Source organism: Setaria italica, chromosome IX (assembly GCF_000263155.2).
Source record: "Setaria italica strain Yugu1 chromosome IX, Setaria_italica_v2.0, whole genome shotgun sequence".
Taxonomy (NCBI): domain Eukaryota; kingdom Viridiplantae; phylum Streptophyta; class Magnoliopsida; order Poales; family Poaceae; genus Setaria; species Setaria italica.
Window position 1 is genome coordinate 8,041,531 of NC_028458.1, and position 23,156 is coordinate 8,064,686.

At 44.5% G+C, this 23,156-nt stretch overlaps 3 protein-coding genes across 3 annotated transcripts; 1 reads left to right on the forward strand and 2 right to left on the reverse strand.

Moving 5' to 3' along the window:
* Nucleotides 1-12,216: 12,216 nt before the first annotated feature.
* LOC101757674 (F-box protein At1g55000) lies at nucleotides 12,217-15,089 on the reverse strand. Its single transcript, XM_004982027.4, has 2 exons — nucleotides 14,607-15,089; nucleotides 12,217-12,943 (listed from the first exon to the last, which is right to left on the reverse strand). The coding sequence occupies exons 1-2, from the start codon at nucleotides 14,985-14,987 to the stop codon at nucleotides 12,572-12,574; spliced, it is 753 nt and encodes a 250-aa protein (XP_004982084.1). The 5' UTR covers nucleotides 14,988-15,089; the 3' UTR covers nucleotides 12,217-12,571.
* A 739-nt stretch (nucleotides 15,090-15,828) lies between these two features.
* On the forward strand, nucleotides 15,829-18,314 carry LOC101758081 (N-terminal acetyltransferase B complex catalytic subunit NAA20). Its single transcript, XM_004982028.2, has 6 exons — nucleotides 15,829-16,051; nucleotides 16,132-16,222; nucleotides 16,788-16,920; nucleotides 17,576-17,645; nucleotides 17,809-17,869; nucleotides 17,975-18,314. Exons 1-6 carry the CDS (start codon nucleotides 15,974-15,976, stop codon nucleotides 18,064-18,066), a joined length of 525 nt encoding a protein of 174 aa, XP_004982085.1. The 5' UTR covers nucleotides 15,829-15,973; the 3' UTR covers nucleotides 18,067-18,314.
* A 608-nt stretch (nucleotides 18,315-18,922) lies between these two features.
* Nucleotides 18,923-22,362, reverse strand: LOC101758496 (adenylosuccinate synthetase 2, chloroplastic). Its single transcript, XM_004982029.3, has 4 exons — nucleotides 22,021-22,362; nucleotides 19,786-20,478; nucleotides 19,395-19,706; nucleotides 18,923-19,226 (listed from the first exon to the last, which is right to left on the reverse strand). The coding sequence occupies exons 1-4, from the start codon at nucleotides 22,312-22,314 to the stop codon at nucleotides 19,056-19,058; spliced, it is 1,470 nt and encodes a 489-aa protein (XP_004982086.1). The 5' UTR covers nucleotides 22,315-22,362; the 3' UTR covers nucleotides 18,923-19,055.
* Between the last annotated feature and the right edge of the window lie 794 nt (nucleotides 22,363-23,156).

Below are 23,156 nucleotides of genomic sequence, written 5' to 3' on the forward strand. Positions count from 1 at the left end.
TTGTCTCCTCCTCCTGCGCACCTTTAATAAGGGTAGATAGGTCTTTTTACAGCTCATTAAATGCCTTTTAGCAAGAGTATCCAAACAGCTTTTGCTAAAATTTAGCAACTTTTAGCAACTAAAGTTTAGCAAGAGGAACCAAACAGGTCCCTAATCATAGCCGATTCATACTCAATCCAAAGTGCCAACTCATATCATACACAAAATCTAACCACCTCATATCCAACTAAAACGACGGAATCGAGAAAAACTAATTAGTTAGAGTTGAGGAGTTACCTTCCCGGAGCAATTTTCCTTTGTTTCCCCTTCGGATCGGGTGAGGAATAGAGTGAATCTAGAGGGGGAGGAGTGAGGGATGGCGCCATGGGAGAAAGAGCTGAGCTCGGGCTAGGGTTGGGAAGGACGGGAGGAAGTGGGGAGGGAGAAAGAAAGGGGCTGGTGAGTCCAGTGAGTCCAGTGTATAATATGCTCAGTCGTACCAAAACATGTGGCGCGATTCAGGCTGCCAGCTCAGCGGCTAGTACGGCCACCCCGCACGCGCCACTCTAGGTTGAAGGGCTGGTCGCGCCACCTTCACTGGCGGCGATCGAAAGGGTTACTTCTTGATATTTTAGTTTTGCCGTACGCTGTTTTTAATATTTTAGATTAAAAAGGTTAAAAAAAATTCCGTGCGCCGGACGCTCGCTGCGAGCGCACAGATGGTGGCAGTGATTAATGCGGTTTGATTATTGTGGGGGCGCGGTTCGCCAAGTCGCGAACGGTGGGGGAGGCGCCTGCGTGTACCCGCGCGATCGGCCGCTTCCGCTTGTCGCTTCCTCGCGCCGCCGCAGGCAGCAGGGCGGGGATGATTGGCTCGACCGGATCGGGGGGTCACCGGACCCCCGACGGCGACGTGCCAGCCCGCCCCTCGTGTTGGGCGTGCGATATGAACGTCCGATCGGGGGGGTCGGAGGCTGGACTGTTGGAGATTGTGAGCGTCGTCGGTTCGACGGTGCAGGGATAGGGATAGAAACTGCAATGGTCGGTTCAACAGAAAATACCGGGGAGAGACAAGGCTATCTGCAAGGTAAACTTTGAGTCCATGCATCCAAGGAGGTGAGCAGAATGGCGATCGGCAAAGCACCTCTGATGACAGAGTATCGTCATTGTTTCGCACTGGCAGTACGCTTTATACTGTTTTCCCTTGCTTCTGCTTGCAATTCAAAAATGAGAAGAAATACCTAGATGTATTTTTATTAAACGACGCTGACGTACGCACAAATATAATGCTCACACATCCTAACCATACGAGCAACTAAAGAGATTGGATAATTATGTTTTGGGATTGATAAAATCATCACGGATGCCTAACTGTCCATGGTATGTCGTCTGCCTCTAAAAAGTATATTTACCTAAAATACAAACACCTCTACCACTTGTAAACCCGGATAAGTACCACAAGGAGCCTAACAAACTTCGCTATGTTAGGTGTAAAATTAAATATTACCGGACTATATGACAAAGTTAATTAACGGGCCTCGCGTGAATATAATCTCTGCCGTACATAGGATAATGAAAAACAAAATATACTGCAAGCCTGTACTCCTACTCCCTCCATCCCAAATTACTATTCGTTTTGACTTTTCTAGGTACATATATTTTACTACGTATCTGGACATAATATATATCTAGGTGCATAGCAAAAGCAATGTATCTAGAAAAGTCAAAATGAATAATAATTTGGGACGAAGAAAATATCTTATTATTATTACTGGACTGAATCTTTTTGGAGTTCAGCATTATTGGTCGTAACCTAGAATGACACCTTGCAAGATATCGACGGCAGCCTTGATTTTCATTTACGGGCTTGCTAGCGCCCGGACGTCCGGCGGGAGCAACTCCTGTCGGACGCATGCATCACCATCCGTTTTAAATCTGACTGCTATAGTAGTACCATAATAAATACCACTAATTATCCGACATTCCGTTGCAACATCAAAACAAAATAGCTGCAACATCGAAAATCTATGGTTGCAACATGAAAAAGATGCGAAAAAAATAGCTCAATTTCGTGAGGAAAAATTTCCACCGCAACATTGAACACATGTTTCATGCAACATTTCCAAAAAATCATCATATGTTGAGTTGGTGTTGAGCTCGTACGGGAAGAAATATTGCAACATGAAAAATTAACAGATGAAACAACAAAAGCCAACTATTGCAACATCGAAACATCTCAGAAAATCAATCGTGCAACATCAGACGATACGTTCATCCGCAACACCCGTGCGCATCTACAGCGCTTGCAACATCCAAGAATCCCTACTGCAACATCGTGAGATACCTATTGCAACATAGCAGTCGGGGGGCTATCTTCAGATCTAGGTTCCTATGGGCATCAGCGCTGAAGATCCTGCTACGGCTGCTGCCAGTGCCGGCGTGCACGGTGATGCTCAGCTGCGGCGTGTCGGCCTTGGTCTCTTCTTCTCCATCCTCTCCGTCACCTTGATAAGGCCCTTGGAGCGCTACCCCCTATCAGTGGGAGGGAGGGACAGGAGGAGGCGCTGCTGGGCGGAGCAGCAGGAAGCGGAGCAGGTTGGGGAGGAGCCCCCGCGACGGCGAGGCACCATGGCCAGCGGGAGGGACGGAGAGGAGGAGGGCGCGGCCGGGTAGAGCAGCAGGAAGCAGAGTAGGCTGGGGAGGAGCCCCCATGACGGCAAGGCACGAGGGACGGAGAGGAGGAGGGCACGGCCGAGCAGAGCAGCAGGAAGCAGAGCAGCCTGGGGGAGTGGGCCAGCGGGAGGGACGGAGAGGAGGAGGGCACGGTCCGGCAGAGCAGCAGGAAGCGGAGTCGTACAAGGGGAAGCGGGCTAGCATCAGCCTCCACCGCAGATCTCGCCGTCTCGAGCACTGGCATTGATAGGGAGCAGAGCAGGGAGCACAAAGCAGAAGCAGCAAGGGGAGAGGATGAGGTTGCACTTGCAAAATGAGATTCGGGTGCGGTGGAAGGAATCGTCATGCAGATAAGAATGTTGTGCTAGTTTTTTATCCATGCGTGATATTTTGGCTGGTGATAATATGTGGACGATACCGTGCCACGTGACTGTCCGGAGGAGGGACGCACGTTCGGATGCACGGGCCTAAGCATTACCGTTTCATTTATTGGCTTTTGCACATGCTTCAAATGGTAGTTGTAAACTTGCACTCCTACATGTCAGCACGACACGACTTGCATAAAGTAAATCAAAGTGTGCAATTAAGGACGTGCGCTTAATCACACCTTCCAACTGCTCCTCCTATAATCACCACCGGTGCCTTCAGTAAGAAGATTGAAAGACTAATGTTGCCGCAACCTGGAAGAATCTTTAAATAATTTTCCTTGCAAAAAACATATTTAATTATGCTAAGGAAGGCTCTATCTGACTATCTCCTCCATTTGAGCCACTATTTTGGATTCATCGACGACTCGCGGGGTCATTTTGCTAAAGCACGCGAAGAAACAGCTGGAGCCGAACTTTACGAGTCAAATTGTGATTTTAGGCTGCCATGTAACTGGAGACTCCTTTCGAAGCCTCCAGGTGAAGCCACGTAGAAATCGTAGGTTAATACTCTATAAAAAGAGAGAAATACTAGAAATTCTCAAAAAAAGCAAAATATCTAACCATCAATCGATAAACTCAAATCATCATAGTCATTGGATCTATTATGTTTTCTAAAAAATTAACCACCTGTGCCATTATGAAAAATAGCATAAAGTAACCTTCTAAATCTATTACCCACCCCTACCATTATATAAAATAAACTAAAGTAACCCCTAATATTCATCTAAATTACCCACTGCTATTATAAAAAATAATTTAAAATAACCTCCAAAACTTGAAGCCAAACTGCTTACCAATAATGCTTAAAAAATAGTTTCAAATAACCCCTTAAATTTGCATCTATAATACCCATATACGCTATTATTAAAAATAACATATACGCTATTATTAAAAATAACATAGCAGAATCCTAAATTTGAATCCAAAGCACCTTCATTAAAAATATACACTAATATATGATTCTAAATTATCTGTTTCTTACACTATTGGTATATGATATAATAATCATGTCACCATTTATAAAAATATAGAGAAAAGTGATCAGAATATAAATATCTATGTTAAAAGTATAGCTCAAATTTAGGATACGTTAAACAAATTCAAGCGCATACATGTGATACAATGTGAAAAATTTAAAATTATAAATGTAAATGAATACATTATACATTAATTACTAGCTAAAATCTATCACAATCGAATAAAGATAATAAGTATATATTTACATAAGTATTGTGTTCGAATATTTAACAAATGAGAGGTAGTTCAAGGTAATAGTTTTGTAGCAATGGAACTCATTTTGTTTCCATTGAAGACTTCACATTAACTCTCTAGAGATATGATAGAAAAAAGACAAATCCTAAAAATAAAATCAGAAATATCAAACATCAATCCTATAAACTCTAATAATCACTGTAATCGGTCTATTATATTTTCTAAAAAACTACCCGCTACTATCATTATAAAAATATTCTAAAGTAAACCCCTAAATCTATATATAAATTACCTAGCTTTACCATTATGTTAATATATAAATACTAAGTTAAGGTATATACGCATGATAGGTGTCACCATGTAGACTATTTATACATGTATTTGAGGAAGTGATGAAAAATATTAATTTTTATGCTAAACAAAATGCATGTGGAGGTGCGATACAAAATGAAAAAGTTATGCTGCATGGAAAAGTGTATAGATTAATTACTAATTAAAAATCAATCACAACGGCATAAAAATAAGTACACATCTATATATAAGTATTGTGTTGAAGTATTAAAAAAATAAGAGAGTAGTAGGGAAACAATTTTGATTATTAGTCAGGAGTCTAATTTCTAAATAATTTTTAAATATAATAATTTTTAAAAATATTAGGGCACGGTTTGATGGACTAGTGTTTACAAGTGTAGCTCGAAGAGTAGAACTGGACATCTTCGAAGCATTCCCAAGCGAGGTACCAGAAATTCAGACGAAACTAGTTTTTTTTGCTTAAAAAAGTACGAGAAATCCAGAGCACCCCACGTAAGTTGCACCGTCATCGCAACAAATAAAAGCCGACGATGTAAAACAGAGCTGGGCGCATGATACGAATGCAATGGACGAAATGGGGCTGACACATCTTGTTGTGGTAGCGAGGATGCGAGAGCGATGCTCGTATACGCACCACGTGCCGTAAAAAACGCTCGTCTCCTTGGTGAGAGGAACCACACGTTCCTAAGAAGGTGTTTGGATTGTTAGGTTAAAGTCTAATTTATGTCACATCGAATCTTCAGAGGCTAATTAGGAGCACTAAATATAAGTTAATTACAAAATTAATTGCACAGATGGAGACTAATTTGCAAGACGAATCTATTAAACCTAATTAATTCATGATTAGCACATTGTAGCATCATATTGTCAAATCACAGACTAATTAGGCTTAATAGATTCGTCTCGCAAATTAGTTTTTATCTGTGCAATTAGTTTTATAATTAGTGTATACTTAATACTTCTAATTAGTACTGAACATTCGATGTGACCGGAAACAAACACCTTTACGAGCCGATCAGGAAAGGGAAGATTTCGGCGGATCGAGCCCGCGGCCTAGTTTGTCACGGCCGGTGATGGTAGTACGAGCCGAGTGCGTGTGATCGCTCAGTTAAATCGCGTTGATTATTTGGCCGCGTGGGCATGAATGGTGGGGGAGGCGCCTGCGTGTGTACCCACCGCTCCCGCTCGTCCCTTCTCCGTCGCGCCGCGTAGCAACGCCGCAGCGGCTTAATTTTTGGCTGGCAGTGTGGGGGTTGGGGGCCAGCGGCCCCGACGGCGACGTGCAATTCGGCCACGGCCAGCCTCGTGTTCTGCGTGTGATACCAACGCAACGCCTCAAACTCCGATCGGGAGCGAGATCAGGGGCGTGATTGGATGATTGCATATGGGTGAGACAGGCTCCCGGGGTGCAACATCTCGGTGTTGGGTTTCCTGCATAGTAGTCTGAGCCTGTCCCCGTAGGTGCAAAAGGTCCCTCAGAGCTTGGGTCCGTAGAAACGGAATTTTGATTCGTTTCTCGCGGGCCTAGCTCGCTCGATACGAGAGTGCATGCGAAGGACGTCCCAAGGTGTTGTGTCAGTGACTAGCAGCGATACAGAATTTATATGCAACCAATCAGCATCCCTTTCGCACCTGACTCAACACGATTAGCAGACCAAACAAGCGCATGCTGCACACACCAGACCTGGCTGTGGCTGGCCTGGCTCTGATGTTCAGCCAGGCCCGAGACGTCTGACCAATAATCACGTCCCAGCACGCGCGCGGATGCTCGCTGATCTGAGGCGCGCGACGGTCGCTTCGAGCCTTCAACACATGGGCGGTGAGAACCAAATAAACCGGATACTTAGAGCATTTCTAACTAAGTTCTCATCTCACCCCTACTCTTCATTTGAGAGTTCAAAGCAAAAAAAACAATCTCCAATCGGTCTCTCATCCCAACCCCATCTCTCATCCACCCCCTCGAGCTCTCAGATGTAGGAGCTCCTACTCGAACACTCATCCAGTCGCACGCCCAACAGCTGTCGTCCGCGCCTTGACTCAGAAATCTCCGAATCAAGGCTGCTGCCGCGGCGATGGCCGCCTCCCAGCGAGCCCCATCTCCGGTTGTCAAATCGAGTAGAAAGACTAAGAGGAGAGAGAACTCGTAGATCCACGCTGCCGCTGCTGCTTGCCACCCGCCTACACTGCTGCCGCGTAGGGACCGTGAGGGTATGTGTTCCCACCCACATCTGCGAGAGGCCTGTGCACTGCCCTTCACGCCGGATGCGAAGGCACGCCCCCGCACAAGTGCTCAGCCGGCCAGCCCGTGCATGAGGGGAGGGGTGCCGCTTGCCTGCGGGAGTGGGGGAGGGAGGGAGAAGGAAGATCGGTGCTCAATTTTGCTGGTGCTTGATTTTGCCTGGGGGAGAAGGGAAGATTATTAGGCCCGCTGCCCCTGGTTATCCATCCTCACTCCCCAAATTCACACCCACTTCAAATAAGGAGGGTATGGGTAGAAAATTATATATCTGTTAGAAATGGGGAGGGTACGATTAATCAATTGGACGCGTGTGTATTACAAAGTTAATTATCTATTGGATATGGGTGGGATTGGAAAAAGTAAGGAGTGGATAATAATTATATGGATTTGGGTGTAAACAAGAGTAAGTTTGTCCATATCAATTCAGTGGCAGGCCTAAAGATTATTGCTGCTGCTTGCTTGCTGCTTGACCGCGAGGGAAAGGGGCATGCGGGAGAAAGAAGATAGGGAGAAAGAAGAGCAGTTTTTTATTTTTGCAATTGATATTTTAATATCAAGTTATCAACTGATATTTGATTTGACTAGGCATTAAAATTAGCCATTACAAATAATTATTGTGAATACAGCTCTTCTATAAATAATAGTATCAAATAATTTCATTCACATATAAAATAGTAACTTAGTTACAAGATATGAATAACAATAGAGATGGGTAGAAAATAGGGAGGTATATGAGAGATCGGTCGGAGTACGTAAAGAAGTAGGTGGCTAGAATGTAGATGACAGATCCTCGCTAGAATGTAGATGAGAGATCATCGCATGGTGCAGGGGTTCAATTTTGAGAGATGGGTTGGAGATACTCTTCGAGGTAAACTTTTGAGTCAGGAGAAATGAGGCGTTCCCTTTGTACCGGTCTTCTTCCTCCCTACTATACTCTTAGATTCCTTTTCGTTTCTCCCTGCTCGCAGCTCAAAAAACAACAAAACAAACATGTACTCCCTCCATTTCAAACTATAAGTCATTCTAAGTTTTTTTAACAGTCAAACTATTTTATGTTATCACAAAGATTTATGGCACCGAGTAGATATACTATGAAAACATATTTAATGAAAAAACTAATGATACTTATTTAGTATCATGAATATTAGTATTTTATTGTATATATTTGGTTAAATTTGAGATGTTGGTTGTGCCTATCACCACGTCAGCACGATAAGACTCTTGCTAATTATCAGGTGTGACAACTCTTTTATACTAATCCCTCCGTCCCAAATTATTATTCGTTTTGGTTTTTTTAGGTACATCATTTTTTTATGCACCTAGATATATATTAGATATATATTATGTCTAGATACATAGCAAAAATTATGCATCTAGAAAAACTAAAACGAATAGTAATTTGGGACGAAGGGAGTACATGATTGAACCCGGAAGCGGGAAGCATATGTAGTTGCTACCTTTTGGCACCCTTTCATCAACATCATAAAAATTTACTACTCGCTCTAGTTCATTTTACTCCCTCCGTTCCAAATTACTATTCATTTTGATTTTCCTAGATACATAGACTTTGCTCTATATCTAGATATGTAGTAAAACTATATATAATAAATTAAAACGAATAATAATTTAGGACGGGTGGAATAGCTGTTTTAACGCCGTCAGTTTACAAGTAGCTCTTCTACTATTGTATTGAGTCCAGTAGAACTGTACGAGTGCAGAACTCGGCCAATCTTTAAAACTTTTTGCAAATGAAGTACCAGAAATTCAGAGCGCTCCATACGTGCTTGTCCCGTCGCAAGAAATAAAATAGAGTACGAAACATATGTTGAAGCCGCCAATGTAGAAGAAGGGAGCTGGACAGGCTATACGTTGCTGGTCCTAGCAAGGCAAATGGAAACGATACTGTCACCTTTTCTACTTCGTAGCGAGAGCGCAACTCGTACGAATCAAATCACGTGCCGGAAGAAATAATGGTCCGGTCGTCCTTGGTGAGAAAAAGCAGTTTTACGGGCCGATGAGGGGAAGGACAATTGTTGCCGGATCGACCGCGCGGCGTTGTCACGGTGGCACGCTGGCACTGCTATTGCCAAAGAGTCCCAGGGTCCGGGCTAGCTTTGATTTCAGGATCGCCTAGCCCTATCTACCGAATTCAAGGTCGTTGCAGCCATTATTCTTCTCTCCTTTTCTTCTAGCAATTAATTAGCAGCCTTTTCTATTCTACAGTTAGTACAGTAAACTACTACTAGCAGTGTAACACTGGTACAGTTAGTACTGTATTGTAAGTATACCAGTAGCAGTGTCAAATATTACTGCTAGCAACTTAATAAAACTATCGGATACACATTACTATCTGAACCAAGTCTGCATCATCGAAGGCTCTTCCCAATCAACCGGCCGGGACGCCACTATTGTTGACGTCGACATAGCAAGAAGGTACCTCGAGCTGGGACACGACAAAATCTGTTTTTTTAGGGCCCTTCGATATCTTATCTAGATCCGCCGCGCCACCTCATCTTGAGAACCCCTGCGTACGGGCGAAATGTTATCATACGCAGCACGCGGGGCACGAGCACGAGTCGACCCGGACAGGCCGGGCTAGCCCGCATGATTGCTGTCCTCTCCATTGGTCCCCGGCATTAATGGCGACACGGACGGATCGGCTGCATAGCTACCCGCGGTGGAATCGCAATTATGATGGCGCGATGATGAGTCGATGACGATCTCGACCAGATGCATGGAGCCTCGATCCGCCGGGCCGGCCGGGCAAGCTACTTGCTCTCTCGTTTCGTTTGGCTGCTGCAGGCCGGGTGCTTGCTCGTTGCCGTTGCGCGGCTAATAATATAATCAACTCGAGATCTGCCGCCAGCTACCGGCGCCGCCGCCGGATTAATCTGGGATTAGCGACGACGTACGTGGAGGATCTAGACCACACGCATGCCATGATGTCAATTAGACTAGAGTGCTCCGACATGACCGATCGTGCTTTTGTGTGTGCACGAGATCAAGCGAGCCACGCTCGATCTCTTCTCTGAAGTACACTACAGTAGCGAATAGTGTGCTTTTGCTTGGCAACAAAATCTCACCGCCCATGCGCCGCTACAGTACGTACGTGTATCCTCTAGGTTTTTTTTTCTTTTTGTCAAGGGAAAAAAAAAGACAGCGTGCATGCTTTTCACTTAGCTCGTGGACCAATTGTTGGTTTGGTTTTACAGAAATTAATCGGTCGTATAGCATTTCACAAAACTTAGCTGCTAGCTATCGACAGGATTTAATCCGCACACTCCGTTAATTTTGACGCATGGTACATGCAAGCAGCCTTCCACACCAATTATTTTTGCGTCCCTGCTGGGTCCTCACGTACACTGGACACCGATGTGCTATTACATGACGCTACAGTGTACAGTGATCGCCGCAATGCTTCTTGAATTGTTCTAATCGCTTCCAGCTCATCATTTGTTTTAACTAAAATCATACAGAAGTACTACTACGTCATGTTAGGGGACCGGAATGTGATCGGGATTACGAGTAGCATGACCCTACTTAATCTAGGATGCTACATTGCGTACACTACTACAGTCCCGCGCGGTACCTATGTGACATCAGGGTGACAGGGACTTCTGAGGTGAAGACAACGTCGCAATTAATGAGTGGTTGCACTAGCCAACCGCCCTTCCTGCATTCTGTTTGCTGTAGAAAATTCCAGCCAGTCTCTGTACGCAGTGGCTGATGCTTATCAGCATCTCCAATTTAAATATTGTTGGATATATTGATGTGTTATTTGGAACTTTAGAATATTTAATGGGTCACTCCAATACATATTGCAATCATTGCACGTTTGGATAATACTGTTGTAGGGGTACATGCGTCATTTTACATGTTCATTTATTTATGTGAAGAATACTGGACTTTTTGGGACGGAGGGAGTAGTACAGTAGACTATGGTCACAAAATGCTCGACGCAATCTTTGTTTTTAATTAAAAAAAGGAATGCTCGACGCCACAGTTGGACGTTAGCAGCTGGTATGTTCCGAGAAAGATCAGTGATGTGTATAGAGCAGAGCCTGGAGGAACAAGGATACGACAGCAGAAGTTAAAAAAGGAGTACTAGTATCATAAGCAGCACGCGGTGCACGCTTTTGTGTGTGAGCACTCAGTCAGAACTTCTTCGGACAAAACAGTTTAACTTGGTCCGATCGCTAGATTCAGATGGGCCCGGCCTAGGCCCATGTAGCTCCGGCACAAATTGGTGTAAGTCATCTCTTTCTTTTTTTTTATTCGTCGAGAAGATCCATCGATGCATGGGCCCGGCCCAGCCCGGCGTATCCCTCCCTACATGCGCTAAGCCTGTTCACTTCAGCTTATAAGCCGGTTGTAAAGTTGAAACGGCTAATTTGTTGTGAGAGAAAAATACTGCTGGATGACTGATAAGCTAGCTGAATAAGCTGAAGTGAACAAGCCAGCTATCGTCATCGGTGGCCTTTCCAAAAAAAAAAAAAGGAATCATAGCGATGGCCTTTCCGGGAAAAAAAATGGTAATCATAGCGATGGTGAGATGGAGCCCCGGCCCCCCGCCGGTCACCCGTCACCGTCCGGCCGGGCTGGCTAGCTCGTCGAGGGCTGCTGGTGCTCACGGCAGCCTCCCGAGTTCATGCACATCGGCACATGCTACGGCCTACGGGTTGCACACGCACGTGGTGTTTTCTTGCGCCCGCCGGGATTGAGGCGATCTTCCAACACAACTCGATCTATGCTAGCTAACTATCCAAGCCTGATTGATTTGGAGTCAATTGCGCACCTACACGCGCGCAGGAGCTGCCCGGCTGGACGGATCGGCCATGATCACACGCCCATGCATGTCACCTTGTCGACTATTGGGGATAGAATCCGACAGATGAGCTCGTGCGTGCGTGTCCGGCCATGAACCTTGAACAATTTTTTGTAGTGAATCCCCGCATGTTCTTTTTAACACAGGTTGCACACGGGCCTCGGGCCAGTCATTTGTGCCCTCGGTTTGTCTTGTCACGTACTCATCGACGGGTTCGTGTAATTTTATCCTTTTGCATTGTACCCTAACTACACTGATATGCACTTCCATGTGATACACGATTGGAGAGAGCAATCAACGTTGCTTTCGTTGGGCCTTGTCGTTCTCCGTCGCCAGCCAGCTTGTTGAAATAGCTGGGCCGACTATCTACTGTGTGGAGGGCCGATGCGACCCATCGTCCACACTCTACAGTTTAAACTCTAACGTCGCCTGCTGATTTGATCACCGATTGAGGCGTCGTGAACCTGCAGCTTGCAGTACCGGTAAGAACTGTTACAGATGTCACTTAATCAGCGCACATCCGCAACCGGCCTGCACAAGTTGATGACTACGTCTAAAACACTCCCCGACGAATTTTATTAGAAACCAATTTACTTGGAAACAAGTTCATACAAGTGAAAATTTCACCGGCCAATCATCCTGTAGACGTGACCGACTATGTTTTTCATCACTGACGCCATTCGGCAATTATTATCATACATACATACATACACACACACTGATACACATACCTATGTTCATTACACTGAACCTTGTACGAATTATATTACAAACGGTGTGGATTGAACAATACACTGCAGGGGGCAACCCAGCAATAGATGTTTAAGCAGGTAGCAACCATCAAATGATACCATGATTAACATCAAGCCCCATGACCTGGACATATCCCATATTGTTCTGAATCTACTGGCCTGAGCGTTGTTGCTCCCACCTCAGGTCCTCGGAGTACTCCATCATGGCAGCCCTGGGATCACCTTCGGAAACAGATAAATAGTATGCAGCAGTCCCGTCGTCAACATGCAGGCTCCGCCTCACGGACTCGAGAATCCTCCTACTTCGCCTCTCTTTAGAGATGATATTTGCCAAGGACTCAGTCCCACTCGGGCGACCCTCGGGGTAAAACACTGCAACCTCCCTCTTCGCATTATGATCCATCTCAATGTAGCAGGTGCTGCCCAGCAGGATTTCTGGGTTACTAATGGGTATCAGAAGCCTCTCCCTAGAGTAGATGCCATGGTCACTCATCATGTTGTTGAACCGTTTGATATCAGTCACCTGCATGCAGTTCAACTAGCATGAAATTGCGGTTTGACAATAGACAAGGAAACTGACATTTGCCAAGCTCCACAGTACAACTTCTTAGCATCATTAAAAGTTGCAATCTACTGAGAAATTCAGCACTAGTCGCTACATGAAATGCAATGGCTCCAATAGTGCAGTGCCTAAAATGAAGGGGCAACTGGTGGGTGCTGTTGTGGCTCCTTTCCTTTTTGAAGCGAGATCATGCTGATCAAAACAGCATGGCTGATAGAAAAGAGCTACTTCCAGACTCATGAGAACAAGTTGCTACTCTTCTACAACTTGATATACTATAATACATACAGTTGATAGAACTTTATGTACGCAGTATATTAGGAGAAATGTTTGCCTTATCCAGCATATAACAAATTCTAACAACAGGATGCCAGATGTGAGCTACTTACCTTGATGCACCTGACCTCACTGTTGAGCAATCAGAATTCATACAGATTTTCAGGTCTTCGATAGAAACTCCTTACATTCGAAGGTATTTTTTTGTTTGAATAGCACGGTCAAATTCAACAGAAGTGACTGTGCAATAAATCCACAATTGGTCTATATCTCACTTGTTGGCTTGACAACATAAAGAGCTGCTGCTCCTGAATCTCTTAGTTCAATCAATTGAGCAACAGAGCAAGTACCAAAACTGGCAGTATCTATTTGGCACTGTCCCATAAATTACAGACAGTGTTAAGAGAGTTAAAGCTAGATCTAAATTATGGTCAGAAACTCATTACGCTAGCTTCACACATTGCAACACAGTATAACGGCGGCTATAATGCAATTCTTTGTGGCTACTAGTAGTGATGCCCAACCCACAAGCAGAAAACTAGAAACCTTGTTGATCCAACAAATCCTAGTTATTTATTCCTAGTAATGACATTACACTGAGAGACTCAGAAATCACCAGCTTTCACACCAACAGTAATCCCAAGCACTCAAAAGCAGAGTGAGCCTGTGACCCCTTCCTCAGCAACAGTTTCACCATACTTGATGCTGAATATGATGATAAACTCCTCACCCCTCAACCCTCTTCCCAATCCCAGCTCACCAAAACCACAAACAATGCCATAGCAACTGCTCCTGCTCCAAGTTAAAAAAAAAAACCTCTTCTCCTGTTCCAACTATATTGCTTCTGTGCTCTCAACGTATCATGGTTGCACATAATCTTAATCTGCCACACCAAACTCACTGCCATATCAACAGTTCCCAATGGAGCACCTTTCACATATATTTAGTCATCTCAGCATGAGAAATAACGTACTCTACAGCTCTATTGGTCTCAAGGCATCAAATGATAGATACTATCATACTACATGAATCTAGTATTTAATCGCTCACAATTTGGCGTTTGTTCTAAGATACTTTGCTACCTACATATCATCAACAGTTTGTTCATTTACTTGTTTAATAACCACTTGTGAGTTGTGACCAATTGGCAACTAAGTTCCACTGTTTCCGCATTTGGATGATGAGAAGACATAGCCTCACATTTACTACTATGAATCTATGGTATTTGTCAGGTTCGGTTGGAATTGATGCTGCCACAGAATACTTTCGGGCGATCAAAACCATATTCATGCGATCACCACATCTTTCGGAACGGAGAGCGCGGGCGATATACAGAACACGTACGCACCTGTACAGAATATTTGAGAGCCACGCCGGGGACGGTATCCCCGCGCCGGACGGCATGTGACAGCGCGAACCTCCCCAGGGAGGCGGCCCGCCAGAAGGCCTGCGTCGCCGGATCACCGACGACGCGTCGCACGCCCCAGGGCGCGCAGAAGGCGGCCTCGAGCACGGCGCGGTCGGAGGCCACCGCGTGCCACGCGCGGCAGACGCAGGCGGACCGCGCGAGGTCGATCGGCGGTAGCCGCTGCAGCACGGCGCGAAGTAGGTCCGCCGGGAGGCGCGCGTCCATCGCGTCCGCGGCCGGATCGGGCTCGGGGCCCGGCGGATCGGCGGGGGAGGAGGCGTCGGGACCCCCGGCCGCGCCGTCCGCGCCGCGCGAGTCCATGGTGTGGAGAGAAAGTGGGAGGCTAGCGCTGTGGCTGGCGTTGTGGCCGCGTGGATGGGGTGGGGTGGGGAATGGCGGAGGCGGAGGCTCGTGCGGTGGCGCGGTGGAGGCGGACTTCTGGTGGAGGGTCTCACGTAATCTTTGAGATGATTTAACAGAACAGGCAATTTTAATGGTATTGGTACGTAATCTTGAGATAATTTAACAGGGAACCTGTACAATGTGTTGTCTTATAAATTGTCTGGTAGTGGTATGTAATTCCTTAATTTGTGCATAAGAAAAATAAAATATTATGAGTTCCATGGTAATAATAACTCGTACAGTGATTGTTAAGTTGTCTCGTAGTCCTACAATTTAGCTCATGAGGTGGTTGTTTCGCGAAGCAACGACCTCTTTCTCTCTCCTCGCTCTCTCTCCTCCACATCATAAAAAATCCTACGTGACACTGCATGAGACGACCTATGAGATCGCTGACGTAGCAATGTACTTACCCTTAGTATAGATTTGCAATTTTTTTAGGACATATATTTTTGCAAAATATTAAAATAAAAAATAAAAAATAAAAAAATTCCGGAGAGCGCTGCGTGCACGGTGCACAACAGCGCACGAGCCATTGCGTGGAGTTGTGGGCTCGGTCCCTCCTCCGTGCACTTGGGCTTAGGCCGCACTGTGCGGTGGCGATGAATTCAACTGGGCTCATTTGCTGCGTCCCAAAAGAGAAAATGGGCTTGACCGAACATTTCATTCCGCATGGGCATGCCCTCACTCTGATCCTGTCCACTATTCTCTGATCGGACGGCTCAGGGCCGTCTCACCCTTCTTCCACTAGAAGCTTCTATGAACCCGACCGGCGACGAGAGAGGGGGAAGAGACGCGAATCCGGATAGAGCGCCGCCACCCACCCAACCCATCCTGCCCGGCGACGAAACTCGGCTCCGGCGCCGCCACCGCACCGACCCGAGAGAAAGGCGAGGAGAGAGGGAAGCATGACGACGATCCGCCGGTTCTGCTGCGACGACCTCCTCCGCTTCGCCTCCGTCAACCTCGACCACCTCACCGAGACGGTACGCCACCGGCCCGACTCTGCCCTCGTTCCTTGATTCGAGCGCGCCCCCTCTCTGATCTCTCGAATCGGTCGCCGCAGTTCAACATGTCGTTCTACATGACGTACCTGGCGCGCTGGCCCGACTACTTCCACGCCGCCGTCAACCCTGGCGGCCGCGTCATGGGTTACAGTATGTCTCTGCACCATTTCTTCGTGGTTGTTCGGGCATTTGATTGGTTTGCCCTATGAATTTTTTTGCGGCTAGTTGTCTGTTCTTAGTGCGTATGCATCATTGCTTGTCAAATTAGGGACAGCTGGACCCAAAGAGTGCAAACACAGGATGCTACTTTGAATTTTGAGACATGAGTTGTTTAGAGGAACTGGGCTATCTTCATCTGCTATGTTTTTCACACAATTAGTCATATGTGGACATGCGGAGAGTATGGTGGAATCGATGACTTTGTAGTCCAAGTAGGCATTGTTCCAGCAGTGCAAATGCACGTGAGGATAGTGGGATTTGCAATATTGCTTCATATAAGAGGGGTTTACGAAGTAGCAGGTGAAGATATGAAAAGGATTTCCGGATGAGTCACCATTACCCTAGATTAATGTTAGTTTTAATCTTGAACACATCAATGTTGAAAACTTTATCCCCTTCTCCAGCGTTGAATGAAATGTTCTGCTTGTTCCATTTCTTCCTGGTTCACCTTTGTTTAGTTTATTTAAGGGAAGTAAGCTAGACTTCTCTTTTGCAGTCATGGGTAAGGTTGAAGGGCAAGGTGAATCGTGGCATGGACATGTCACGGCAGTGTCTGTTGCCTCAGAATTTCGGAGGCAGAAATTAGCCAAGAAGCTTATGAACTTGCTGGAGGAAATCAGTGATAAGATGTAAGTAGCATGTTTCTAGTTATCTTTTGGTTTCAGTCTCTTCATCTCTTTTTTTCCCTTTATTGTGGATACGGTGTTCTAGTGCTATTATTGTATCTTCACAATGTCATAGTTGTAATCTTAATTGTTGCATGATGAGTTCATAGCTTATGACTTGTTCTGCTTTCCAGATGTTCCTTTTCCATCTTAAGGGTCTAAAAACATTAAACAAAATACTGTCCTTCGAGAGCTTTTCCCAGACTCCGCATTTAAACCTGTCAAATATTTATTAATATTTATGCTTCTACTCCTAGATCCAGCTTTTGCTCACTAGATCAAGGAACATTTCTCTGTCTGACCACCTTACTTAAGTTCTCTGTGTATAAGGTGGAGCACTGAGAGTGGGAAGAGTGTGTATCTTTCTATTCTCACTAGCATTCTTTCCTACTTTCTTAAGAGTATTTGATCATATATTTTCTCTTGCTAGACACCAAACAATTACATCAATGTGATACCGGAATTGTGACATATGATCCCCCTTAATGTCCTAGTCTGGTAACATTTCACTCTGATAAAGTAACATCAGTTATTCTACCGATATTAGTGTTATCAAGTACTTGTATTGTTCTTGGAGCCATTATTTCTCATACTATTGTAACTCAAATTTCCTATTCAGGGATAAGGCCTACTTTGTGGATCTCTTTGTAAGGGCATCTAACATGCCAGCGATAAGGATGTATGAAAAGGTATTACTGTTTACAAATTTCATGATTGCTGAACTGCTCCATTTCTGCTTCTCCAAACATAATTTCTTTTAGTTTGATTATATTAGCCAGCTAAACCAAAAGTCTTTGCTTAGATAGTACTGTACCGAGTGAACTTATCTAATTATGTTATTTGTTTCCATAGCTTGGTTATGTGGTTTACCGGAGGGTGCTTCGATACTACTCAGGGGAAGAAGATGGCCTTGGTAAGCACTTGCAGTGCCAGACGCCCAGATATTATCATGCATATTTATATTATTTTCCTTCCAATGATGATGTTGCTCATGCCTGTATATTTTCTTTTGCCTCAGATATGAGGAAAGCATTATCGCAAGACGTTGAGAAGAAGTCCATCATACCACTCAAGAGGCCAATCACACCTGATGAACTTGAATATGATTGATGTTAAGAGTCTAGAAAGTACAGTGTAGTGTTTGTTGCTTCCCTGAACATCATCAATGGAGAATTTAACAAGCTTTGAATCTGGTCTAGTGGTACCATTAAGTAGCGAGTACTTGTACTGTTCTCTTTTTCCATCAGTTTGGCCCTATGGGGTTTTCAAGATGAAATTCAGCTCATTCTGTGTTTGAGCATAAGGAGAACCGATAACTGTCTTGGAATGCAATCAAAATGCTTTGTTTTTAAGTCACACCAACCGAACCATTCTTATGCGTGGATGCTACTTGCTGTGCGTTGAGCTTTTATATAGCTTATAGTTGTAACGTCAAAGAGTTGTAGGCTGTAGCACGATAAAGTATAATCTAGCTGTGCAATTAGTAGATATCCAGCTCATCCTGGAGATCCTGGATGACAGTGAGCTCGTCAATCAAGTGATACTTGATCATCATTCTTCAGCATCGTCACGTGTTGTGAATAACATTGCACTGAGGTAGTAAACATAAATTCAGGCCTCTGGATTTGGAAATGACGTGCTGAATGCTGGGTGTTGCAGGTTACGCTACAAAATTCAATGTATTTTGATAGAGCTTCACACTACATTCGAAATTCCAGAGCATTAGATACTTCTGTTATTCCGAAATTCTGAAGTATGCACTTGGCAAGTTGGGTTAAGCATTGTATTGAAACTTCAACTTATTTGGATAGTAGGATTTGATACAAATTCAAATTTCAGAACATTTGATGCTTCCGATAGTCCAAAGTTCATATCAAATTTAGGCTAGTCAAGTTTCCAAACGGAGATGCTTCAGTTAGATGACCAATCAAAATAGCATGCGATAGGGCAATTTACAGAGACGTGCTTCCTGAAAGCTCATTTGAACTCATTTCGCAAAGGGTGCTGAATTCTGCACCCTCCAATCAGCATGTTTTATTAGTAACCAAAGCAATCCTCTTACATTATTGAACTAAATGAAATATCTCTGAAAGAAAATTTTATTTGTATATGAGGGCATCACGTCCAGGGCCGACGCCAATGTAATGTACTGGAATGCCGACCAGTTCCTCTATCCTCTCCACATAGTGACGAGCAGCTTCTGGGAGATCATTGTAATCTCGTACTGAGGAAATGTCTTCCTCCCATCCAGGTAGGGCCTCGTATTTGACCTACAGCAGAGAGATCACATGAGTTGTTGTCAAGAGAAACAAGAATCACATTAAGTGTCATACTCCTTTGATTTATATGTTTATAAAGTTACACCGATAAAATGTGACCCAATAAAACAAGATAAACTGTTCCTTTCTTTTCTTTTTGGGGAACAGTTTTTCTGTTACCTTTATTTGCTCCAAAAGAGCAAGGTCTGCGGGGAATGATTGGACCATGTTACCGTCATCAGTGAAGTATGAGATACCCAGCTTAATTTCCTTGAGTCCGGTTAAGACATCTAGTTTTGTGAGATTCAAAGATGAGAAGCCATTGATTTGGCAACAGTATTTCAGTGCAACTATGTCAAGCCAGCCACAACGCCTGGGCCGACCTGTTGTGGTCCCAAATTCTATTCCAGATGCACGGAGCAGGTCGCCAGTCTTACCCAATAGTTCTGTTGGGAAAGGACCAGATCCAACCCTAGTTGTGTATGCTTTTACCTGCACATAAAAAACACTATGTTTAGGGCAAAAGGAAAATAAGAAATTTGAAGCAGCTAAGGAATTTAATTTAACGTACCACTCCAATGATATCGCCGAGACTTCTGGGAGCAATACCAAGCCCAGTGCAAATTCCACCAGCTGAGGGACTTGATGAAGTAACAAATGGGTAGGTACCAAAGTCTATGTCTAACATGGTAGCTTGACCACCTTCAACCAATATTTTCTTCTTCTGCAAGATCGACTCATTCATGAAATGCACGGTATCAGTAATAAAAGGTTCCAATCGTTCAGCAAACTTTTTATACTTCTCAACCTCCTCTTTGAGAATCTTGTTATCATATTCAAAATCTTTAAAGCGCATAGCTGCATCTCTTAGTAGGGTGTTGAGTTTTGCACCAAAGGTATCCATATGTCGCAGATCACTAACTCTGAGTCCATTCCTGATAACTTTGCTTGAATAGCATGGTCCAATTCCTCTCCTTGTTGTCCCTATAAGGGAATTCCCAAGCTCTGCCTCTCTAAGTCCATCAACAATTTGATGAAGATCAAACAAAAGATGAGCACGGTCTGATACCAAAAGTCTTCCTTCGCAAGAAATTCCATTAGACTCTAGCCCATCAATTTCTTTAAAGAATCCAGGAAGATGAACGACTGCTCCATTACCGATTACACACTGTGTGTTCTCATTAAGGATGCCTGACGGAACAAGATGAAGTGAAAACTTCTTCCCTTCAGAATTGTATATGGTATGTCCAGCGTTAGCTCCACCCTAAGAAGTAATATTTTAAAGAAACACCTAAAAATTAAGTGGGTAACACACAACAAATCTTATTGCAAAAAGTAAGTCGTGGTACTATCACCAACTCTTTCTGAGGAAGGAATCAAGGAACAACTTAAATTAACTGAACCTCAAATAATAACACAGAAAAGCAGAAGGAATTGTAAGTTGAGCAGACTATAGAGCCAATTTATTCACAAGGAAATAAGATCATATGTCAAATTACAGGGAGCTCCACATGTTAGTAGCTGGTGCTCTTAATAATGGTTGCTTTAGATGTCAATGTTTTTTATTGCAAAAGGAAAGTCCTGTATGATCCCATCTTTGTTACTTGGACTTGCCATCAAAAAGATGTACACCGTAAAAGTAAACGTCTCTGTTGAGTACATGATAATTGGGAAGTAAACATAAAATTGTGCTTTCCACAGAAACTGAATTGATGCGTTACCATCAACAAATTTGTCTGCTAGTTGAAGAACAAGGAAACAGGAAGGATGCATTGAGAAAATGCAGTGTTTTCAAGTCAATATTCATTGTAGTCTGGAAATAACGTGACTCAGAAACAGGAAAGTTACATAAAGAAAAGTTAAAAACAGTGCGGTACAATGCAACTCATACATAAGAACTTATTAGAAATAGAAATAGTGAATTTAAATCAATTTCTACCAGAAACTGCGGCAGCCTGCTGTTTGTTCTATACATACAACCGCGCATACATACTAAGACTCCATGTTTCCATCACAATTCACGCCCATAACACCAACAGGTAGTGATCTAGTGCTGCCTAACTTCTAGCAGTAAAGAGGTTGATGAAATATTCAAGTTACTGGTTTTTATTAGAACAGAAAAGGCATAGTGTGGTACAGTTGAATAAAGTTCAGGTGTTCGGATGCAGCGGAACTCATATATTTTACCTTAACTGAACACATTAATATAGCCAAAGTCGCTATGATGGGATGAGATGACATAATTTTTACACAGTTCAAGCGAACTGGAGGGCAATGATAAGATCCATTCTTGATGGATATGATCTATCCTAAAGAAAGAACGGCTCAAGAACTCATGCTTAAATAATCTTGACATGTTATTTGGATGATTAACAATTAATTGCATGAAAATCCCCAGCAGTAACTACCCACTACCAAACAGGGGTTCTCGTTAAGCAAGAGGCTCTAAAGCTATCGTTATGACTTTACGAAGTTCCTTCAACAGCTAATCTCTAGCCATCTCCACGAAAATATTTCAACACTGTTTTGATCACGATGATGGCATTGTTCTAAGACAAAAAAAAAAAAAGAACCACGCCCAATGCAAATAAAAAAAAGGTACAGCAGATAAAGAAAAAAAAAAGTGGTGAAAACGTCGTACAGTGATCAAGTTCATCTCAAGTATTTAGAAACTCATCTGATGCCTACGTGAAACCTGACACTAAACCTATATTCAGGAGCAATTACATCGAATACCATCCATACCGACGAACAGTAACAAAGCAACGAGCATTATGACTTCCGGGCGCGCGCGAAAGAGAGAGACCTGGCACCGAGCAACGACGTCGAAGCGCTGCGCGAGGATGTCGACGAGCTTCCCCTTGCCCTCGTCGCCCCACTGCGTGCCCAGCACCGCCGCCACCTGGCTCAGCGACTCCAGGCGGCCCCGCGCGGCCTCGGACGACGGCTCTTCCGCGGTGGCGGGCACCACGGGAGCCGCCCTCAGCGGCCGGCACAGGCGCGGCGCGGGCCCCGGGAGGACGCGGCCGCCGCCGCAGCCGGCGGCGGGGCGGAGGAGGGGGAAGGGGGCGGGTTCCAGCGAGAGAGGAGCGAGCGGCATTGCGTGGCGTTGGCGGCGTTGGCGCGGGTGGAGGAAGAAGGGGGTAAGGGGAGGCGGCGGAGGCTGAGTGGCTGGCCGGTGGGCCTCTTGTACTGCGTTGGACTGGTGGACGGTGGCATGATCTTTCATAATCATTTGTCACCTAGAATGAATTCTTCTGGAATTTGATTCGGTCAATAATTGGCATCGTGCAAATTGATCACGTATTAAAACCTTATTCCATGCATTCCTTTTCATTTGATTTAGTAGAGTAATTAGAGTAGCATCATTATTCCTTCTAACTTTCTGTTTTGGAATAAAAGGCTAATCGAGATGAATATTTTGGTGTTGATTGGACTCCAGGCAACTAATTATTAGGCTTATTTCCTGCATGCATGTCATTTAATTTTTCTGACTCGTTAAGATCCAATTTCAACTCTCAAGTGCTGCGTGGTTATCATCAGCTCGTATCGTCAACCAGAGGTGAGGGTGAATTTGCGTCCTCTTGACAAATTCGCGAAGGCCTTGCAACGATCATATAGTATATCAGAAACAATCAGATTTCAAGTTGATTATTTGCACCCTCGCTGCACAAAGGGAACACGAAAACCACATTTGATTTTAGCAGAACGAGGCAACGAGCACGCGATCAACATACGGCCTACGACCCGCCGCAGCGGCGTCGAGGCAAAGATCAGCTCGGCGCCGCCTCGGCCTCGCCCCACACACAAGATGGGCCGTCCGTATTTGTTGTTGGGCCGTTGCCGGATTAAGACAGGAGCCTTCTTTGGATCAAGCGAGGCCGGGTTATTTACCTTGTCGCATCACGCCGTCGCGGATTAAAAAAAACGCTGCTCGTCAGA

Excerpts from the sequence above, each read along its gene's own strand:
- LOC101757674 (XM_004982027.4), bottom strand. The coding sequence starts at position 14,987 with ATGGACTCGCGCGGCGCGGACGGCGCGGCCGGGGGTCCCGACGCCTCC. Across the intron at positions 12,944-14,606 it reads CTCTCAAATATTCTGTACAG|GTGACTGATATCAAACGGTT; the intron begins GTGCGTACGTGT and ends AACTGCATGCAG.
- LOC101758081 (XM_004982028.2), top strand. The coding sequence starts at position 15,974 with ATGACGACGATCCGCCGGTTCTGCTGCGACGACCTCCTCCGCTTCGCC. Across the intron at positions 16,223-16,787 it reads CGGCCGCGTCATGGGTTACA|TCATGGGTAAGGTTGAAGGG; the intron begins GTATGTCTCTGC and ends TCTCTTTTGCAG. Across the intron at positions 16,921-17,575 it reads GAGGAAATCAGTGATAAGAT|GGATAAGGCCTACTTTGTGG; the intron begins GTAAGTAGCATG and ends TTTCCTATTCAG.
- LOC101758496 (XM_004982029.3), bottom strand. The coding sequence starts at position 22,314 with ATGCCGCTCGCTCCTCTCTCGCTGGAACCCGCCCCCTTCCCCCTCCTC. Across the intron at positions 20,479-22,020 it reads ACGTCGTTGCTCGGTGCCAG|GGTGGAGCTAACGCTGGACA; the intron begins GTCTCTCTCTTT and ends ATTACTTCTTAG. Across the intron at positions 19,227-19,394 it reads CTCTTTTGGAGCAAATAAAG|GTCAAATACGAGGCCCTACC; the intron begins GTAACAGAAAAA and ends TCTCTGCTGTAG.